This window comes from Humulus lupulus, chromosome 3, assembly GCF_963169125.1.
Source record: "Humulus lupulus chromosome 3, drHumLupu1.1, whole genome shotgun sequence".
Taxonomy (NCBI): Eukaryota; Viridiplantae; Streptophyta; class Magnoliopsida; order Rosales; family Cannabaceae; genus Humulus; species Humulus lupulus.
The window spans coordinates 105,969,989-105,977,671 of NC_084795.1; the positions used below are offsets into that span (position 1 = coordinate 105,969,989).

Genomic DNA, 7,683 nt, shown 5'->3' on the forward strand with positions numbered 1-7,683 from the left:
AATACATTTTTTGTGTTATTTTCTCATTTTTATAAGCTTAAAATATAATTATTGTTTTGATATTCATAATACTTTTTTATCCACTTATTTTACAATTATACATTTTTTGTGTTATTTTCTCATTTTTATAAGCTTAAAATATAATTATTGTTTTGGTATTCATAATACTTTTTTATCCACTTATTTTACAATAATACATTTTTTGTGTTATTTTCTCATTTTTATAAGCTTAAAATATAATTATTGTTTTGATATTCAGTATACTTTTTTATCCACTTATTTTACAATTATACATTTTTTGTGTTATTTTCTCATTTTTATAAGCTTAAAATATAATTATTGTTTTGGTATTCATAATACTTTTTTATCCACTTATTTTACAATAATACATTTTTTGTGTTATTTTCTCATTTTTATAAGCTTAAAATATAATTATTGTTTTGATATTCATAATACTTTTTTATCCACTTATTCTACAATTATTTAGAAACACTAGTTAATTTTTATTTAATAAAACCTGTTTTTGTGATTCAAAACACTTGATGCAATATAATGTCTAATACTACAATAAGTGCCAAACACTAACTCAATCGACCTTAAAAATGTCAATATATCTTTCCAACAAAGTCATTAATATCTAGTATGTCATCCAACCCTTCAAAATCTATGTCATGCCAGCAATCAGACCCAAAAATAACTTTGCTCCATGACTTGCAAAGGAGTGGCACTGAGTGAAGTTTATCTGGTAAGCTTCTGGTATCAATTCAGCCCAACCACCGTGACATACTTCCATCCCTATTGACAATTAAAATACAAAAATACAAAAAAGCAAAGAAGAATATTTCATTAAATACTTGTTAAACCTCCAATGAATGTTAACTATGTTCCAATTAATTACTCATAAATAAAAACAAACAATTACTCATGAAGTTATAAGTTATAAGTAACCTCCAAACGCATGCTATGCAAAACAATGTATATATTTAAAATGAAATAACTCCACACATATGATACATCTATGATCTATCCATTTGAGTGGATTGCTCAGTTTATCAAAAACAATCCAATTACACTTGTAGTGACCTTGCCATTTATTTGGGACCTTGACATATGACCATGAGAGGTTAAGATTATAAATAATTATATTTAGGAACATCTGAGCTAACATCCAATAAATAAAAAAAGTCAAAATAATTCTCAAGGTTAACAACTACTACACAAAACAATACCTGAATAGATTCCCAAAGAAACATCTCTCATGATTGGTGTCATTTTCCTCCAATCGGAAAGAGTGTAAGGAACAATCTCTCTCACAAGAGTACCAACAAAAGATGCAAATTGTATTGAATTATCACCAATTGGTTGGCCATTCATGTTCCAATTAATTTTTATCAATTCACCATTCATTCTAGTAAGATTAGCTAGAATAGTTCTGCCTCTATTCTTCTTGGTAATCATCTCTAATTCTTCATTTGCATTATGATCTTGAGGTGTTGCTTCAAATTCAACTTGAAATATAGTACTTGTATTTTGTAATCGAGTTGATTTTCTACAAGTGTCTACCTTCTGTTGACTTGCAATAGGAGAGTTAGTTATACTTTGGTCAAGAGCTGTCTCTATCACTTCAGGTGAGTCAATTAGAATCATGCGACGAGTTGCTTCCCTTGTACTAAGAGCTGGTGGTGAGTAAATGACAACCCTAGTAGCTGGTGCAGCCAATTTACGTAGAGAAGTCTTTCTTTTACATATTGGGATGTCATGTAGCAAGTCATCACCGCCAAGTTGATACTTCAAGGATGCTCTTCTTTTTTTTTTTTGTCTTGTCTATTCGTAGTATAGTCATTTTCTAGTTGAAATCACTGCACCAAAAAACACATAGATCGTAGATTAAGGATATTAGTGACAAAGTAATATCACACAACATAGATTAATGCTAAGAGAGAGGAATAAGGGAAGATTAACAAACATACATCAATGGTCAAAATTCATTATTTTTCATATTCTAGTCCAAAACACCCTCTATTTGAAGCCTTTAAAGCAATATAGCAATTAGACGACTCATTTTCTCTTGCATAAAATGCCTTTTTAGCTTGCAATGCTAATATATATGGATCCCTAATGGATTGAGCTTGCCCTACACTAAAGTTCACAAGTGTATAGTACTCAAGCTTCTTAACACCACTTCGAATATTTGCCCAATCACACCAAAATAGTGACCTTAAAGGTGCGATAATCAAGTAAAATTATATCCTTGATAACTCCAAAATACTCTTCTTTATCATCAAATTGCCCACTGTCATGAGCCTCTAAGTACACACCGCTGTCTTGAGTACTTTTCTCAGCTCCTTTTTTGTGAAACTGCATCCCATTGATCATATAACCTTTATAAGAAATTACAATGCGGCTTGGGCCTTCAGCCAATTGAGCTAACATGTTATCTGCCTTCTCATATCTAGATAGCTGAAAAAGAAAATATTTGTTATTACATGAAATTTTTAAAAAACAATCAAAATATAAAATTAAAATTAGTTATGTTTGTAACCTTCTCATAAAACTACAAAGAAAATTCTTTTGAATGTCGATTCCACAACAATGTTTGATTATCCTTCAAGTTTGGGTGCTTCTCTTTCAACTCATTGATATGCATATTGACAAATGGTGCGACAATACATGAGTTGAATAGCACATAACGGTGTGCTATTGTTGCATCCACTTGGTCAAGCTCAAAAGATTTTCCAGCTGATAATGGACGTTCTTCTATGATTTCATCATCTTGAACATCACTAGAAGAAATCAATTCATCATTATGCTTTAAAAATGTCTCACAAAAGTGTACACATTCGATGGAAAGATAACGATTCGCAATACATCCTTCTGGGTGTGCATAATTTGATACAAAGCCTTTTAGTACTTTCATGTTCCTTTCAAAATGGTACATCCATCGAAATTGCACAGGACCACATAGCCTAACTTCTCATGGTAAATGGACAACTAAATGAGTCATTAAATCAAAGAAAGAAGGTGGAAAATAATCTTCTAGTTTGCAAAGAATTTCAACAGCTTCAAATTCCACCTTTATAATCTCCTCCTTGTCAACCACACGTTGACACAATCCATAAAAAAACTTAGAAAGTCGAAGAATTGTCACTCTACAACCTTCTTCCATTAAACCCTTTATAGCAACAACTAACAATTGTTGCATAATCACATGATAATCATAAGATTTAAGACCCATCAGCTTTTGTTTCTCCACATCTACACAATTGCTAATGTTAGAACTATAACCATAAGGTAATTTCAAGTCAAATAACCTCTTACAAAATAACTTCTTATCAACTTTTGATAATGTGTAGGCTGCAGCAAGAAGTCGAATGATGTCATTTTCTTCGTAAGGATGGAGATTCGTCATGATACTCATCTCTTCCAAATCTAATCTCAATTCATAGTGATCTTTTGACTTCCCTTTGCAATTCAACAATGTATTGAGTATGCTTTCACAAACATTTTTCTCAACATGCATGACATCCAAGTTATGATGGACAAGAAAAATCTCCCAATAGGGTAGACTAAAGAAAATAGACTTTTTCTTCCACATTTTTTCTCCCTCATCGCGACCCCTCTTTCTACCCTTTCCAAAACTATTAGTCAATTTGTTCACTTGCTCAACCACTTCAATACCAGTCAATATAGTTGGACATTCTGAAGCTTTTTCACTTAACTTGGATGTATACTTCTTTCTTCGATAACGATGTTGTTTTGGCAGAAATCTAGTATGATTGCAATAAGACATCTTCTTACCATGCTTCAACCAAACAACATCTGTATACTCACCACAAATAGGACAACCATATTTTCCTTTAGTCACACATCCAGCCAAGTTTCCATAAGCAGAAAAATCATTTATGGTCCATAGCAACATTGCCCTTAAATTGAAAAATTTCTTCGTAGAAGCATCATACGCATAAACGTCGTTCCATAGTTCAAGTAATTCATCTATTAAGGGCTCCAAATAAACATCTATATCATTTCCAGGTTGCTTTGGTCCAAGAATCAACATAGATAGAAAGGTAAACTCGTCCTTCATGCACAATGAAGTGGTAAATTGTATACAACAAGCATTACTGGCTAGCAGTTGTATGCAGAACTCATACTTTTATAAGAGTTAATGCCATCAGCAGCAAGTCCTAATCGAAGGTTGTTAGGTTCAAGTGAAAAATCTGTCCATCTCTCATTAATTGCATCCCAAGCCTCTGAATCTACTGGATAGCGCATCTTCCCATCTGTGCTTTTATTAGTAAAATGCCACTTTAGACTTGTAGTTGTCTCCTTAGATCTAAACATCCTTTGAAGCCTTGGTGTAATGGGAAAATATCTCAACAACTTTGTAGGTTGGCCTAGTAAAATCTCATTTGTGTGCACATTTTGTTTCCATCTTGAAGAATTACACTTGGGACATTCCTGGGCATCAATATTTTCTTTTGTAAACAAACAACAATCATTAACACAAGAATGGACATGCTTATAGTTAAGATTAAACTTCTTCAGAAACTTGTTAACTGCATGCATAGATGTTAGAAGTAGATTATCTTCTGGCAACATAGCTTTGATCATCTCCAACATCTCAGTGAAACCAACATCTGAGAATCCATGCTTTGTTTTCAGATTATATAGGCCAACAATAGATGAAAGTTTAGTGTACTTTAAGCAACCTTCATACAATGGTGATTCTGCATCCAACAATAGCATATTAAAATCTTCATCGCTATTATCATAATCTAAATCATCAACATTAGTCGAATATGCTTCAACATCATTAGTCGAATATACTTCATCAGTTTGAAATACATCATTTGAAATACATCATTTGTCGTGCTATTTTGATGTAGATCTTCTCCATGATGGAACCATGTTTTATAAGATTTTTCCATGCCATACACTACCAAGTGTTCAACAACTTCATCTGAAAGTTGATGTCTTAAATTCTAGCATTTGTTGCAAGGACAAAGAATCTTTTTCGGAAAACCAGCATTAATTATTGCAATCTTCACAAACTCCCTAGCTCCATTCTCATATTCTTTTGAAGCTCTACAATAGTCAAAGCATATTTCAATAATGAAGTCCTCGAACTCAAACTTAAACTTAAATCCTAAACTATATATTTTTTTTTTTTTACTAACCTGTTACGATGGACCCAAGTTTTATCCATCTGCACTATACAACAATTATAACCATTCAATATATTGACTAAGAAAACCAGTAATACACCAAACCATCCTTCAACACATAGGACAAAGAAACAATCAAAGCAAAATGACACCAAACATGATGTCCAAAGTTGGTAATAAGAGCCTATATATCTTCATTTTTGAAACTTTTCTTCTGTGAGAAGGGACAAGAAGAAAACTAACATATATAAAACAAGAAGTACAAAAGGCTATGCTATATGTGTATGCCAACACGCAATAAGTACATTCATACAATTATATGTTATAATCAAACCAATCAAACAAACAAACACAATTCAATTATAGGATAATCATAGACAAGTGTGCATAAAATCAAACAACATTTTCCGTACACTAGCAACCAACCATCTACCAATATCAATTCAAACAACACACAAGTTTTCTTCCTTATCTCCGCAGCACACAAATTTCTCAGATCCTACTTCACTAAAACACACAAGTTCCCAACCTTCCGTTTTCACCATAGCACACAGTAACAATCCCATAACCTACTACACTATGGATGAATATTTAAGATATTCAAACTCATTTTATATTTGCATAGTATTAAAATAAAAGTTAGACACATACATCTTGCAAACTGTTGCCAAAAAAGTTTCTTTGAAGTTCGTCTCAGCACATAAACACCTTTACAATGTAAAAAGATATAATGAAAGTGAGTCAAATTTGAATTCATAAAATACGTGATAATTCATATACTACTACCATATGAATATATATATTTTTACCAAGCAAAAGAAGAGTTAAGGCACATGGAGAACAAGGGTATACTCCAATTAAAATAAAATACTTTTGCACCAGCTTTAATAATTTTATTTGTTTCCTTTATAAATGGAAGCATTAAATATCACAATCAACATCTTTATTATTTGTGACTTACTTTTGGTGTAATAAATATATACTTAAATGCTTGGATTACACATATATAATATTATTTAGAATAATGATCACTTGTTAACTAGTTAATAAAGTACGTATAGTCATATATATATATATTTAGTGTTGACAGAAGATCATGATCGTGATGATCTTTAAACCTTCAATTTGGAAAGAATCATCAACCACTTACAGAAAGTTAGTCACATGTCTCTGTAACTATAACGTAGCACAAAAATCGTATAGCAATACTTAATTTAAGCTATAACAAACGTTACAAACTGGGAATGTTACTGGCAAAACAAGGTCCAAACCAACAAAAGCAAACGGCTATGTACATACACACATTATATCATCTCATCTTGAATTATATTAATTATATATGCGTATACATAAATGTGTATGTATATGATTCCAAATAAAATATATCTTAAATAATAATTTATCAAACAGTTCCAGAATGAGAACCAAGGTATCCACATTACAAATAAATTCAACATCATAAATTTTACATCTCCAAGGTATCCAAACAATTATGCATAAAGTTTACATCTCCACTTTCAGCATAGACTATATATAATAGCTTTGCAGAACATTAAAATGGTAAGAAAACTAATCAAATTTACAATGAAGGTGGTTGGAGAAGTTGAACTTTAAACCATTTTTCATCATTTTTAAAAGAACAACACACTCACAGTCACAAGATTCACATTAGAAAACACCTAAACAGAGAGACACATAATTACATTTTAAAAAATGTAATAGATAATGTCCCAAATTGATGGTTTTATATTGACAAAGTAAAATGAAAATAATTGTCAATTTCTATTCCTAAACCGAGGAGAAAAATACCTGGGGGCTTGACGTCACCAGATTTGGTAACGTCGATTTCCGTTCACCAATGAGATTGACTTCGCTGAAATCGATTTTGAAAGGGCACAACCAATACTGCTTTTCTTGCTCAAAGCAAACACCTTAATTTTCGATCAAGTACTGAAAATAATGAGTAAGATTACTGAAGTAAGAGAAAATTTGAAAACTAATATAAAATAAAAGAATATATAAACAGAAGAAGAAAAAACACTCGTCGGAAAAAATGGAGCTAATGGTGGTGATTTGGGATTGTGGAGTGAGGAGTGACCGTCAAACCAATTACCTGAGCAAATCGATGATCAGATCACTGGAGCAAGTCACCTGAGCATGTTTACAGCGGAGCAAGTCATTGGAGCAGATCACTGGAGCAGGTCACCATTGCTTCTGATCTTGTCAAAGAGTGAAGAAACAATATAGGTGAATTTGTCATTGGGCCTTTATTGACTTTATAATTTTAAGCCCATTTTGTAAAAACCAAAAGCTTCAGTACATAGTACGTATATACATTATAATTATTGTGTGTTATTATAATACTTTTTTAATTGGATTATAATCATGCATTATGAAAAGTAATAATTGTTGTAGTGCCATAGAGGTGTTTATGGATGATTTTATAGTCTATGGTGATTCCTATATTCATGCTTAACTAACCTTGCTAAAGTGCTTGAAAGGTGCATAGAAAAAAAAA

The 7,683-nt window shown here is 31.7% G+C and overlaps 1 protein-coding gene across 5 annotated transcripts; it reads right to left on the reverse strand.

Moving 5' to 3' along the window:
- Window positions 1-515: 515 nt before the first annotated feature.
- LOC133821294 (uncharacterized) lies at window positions 516-7,396 on the reverse strand. 5 transcript variants are annotated; one of them, XM_062253679.1, is made up of 5 exons: window positions 7,279-7,396; window positions 6,975-7,115; window positions 5,817-5,873; window positions 1,230-1,859; window positions 516-795 (listed from the first exon to the last, which is right to left on the reverse strand). In XM_062253679.1, the coding sequence occupies exons 4-5, from the start codon at window positions 1,645-1,647 to the stop codon at window positions 665-667; spliced, it is 549 nt and encodes a 182-aa protein (XP_062109663.1). In that variant the 5' UTR covers window positions 1,648-1,859; window positions 5,817-5,873; window positions 6,975-7,115; window positions 7,279-7,396; the 3' UTR covers window positions 516-664. The 5 variants fall into 5 exon arrangements, 2 of the variants coding, with proteins under 2 accessions (XP_062109663.1, XP_062109664.1); XR_009887449.1 differs by lacking the exons at window positions 516-795; window positions 1,230-1,859 and adding exons at window positions 4,081-5,085; window positions 5,178-5,211; XM_062253680.1 differs by lacking the exon at window positions 5,817-5,873.
- Between the last annotated feature and the right edge of the window lie 287 nt (window positions 7,397-7,683).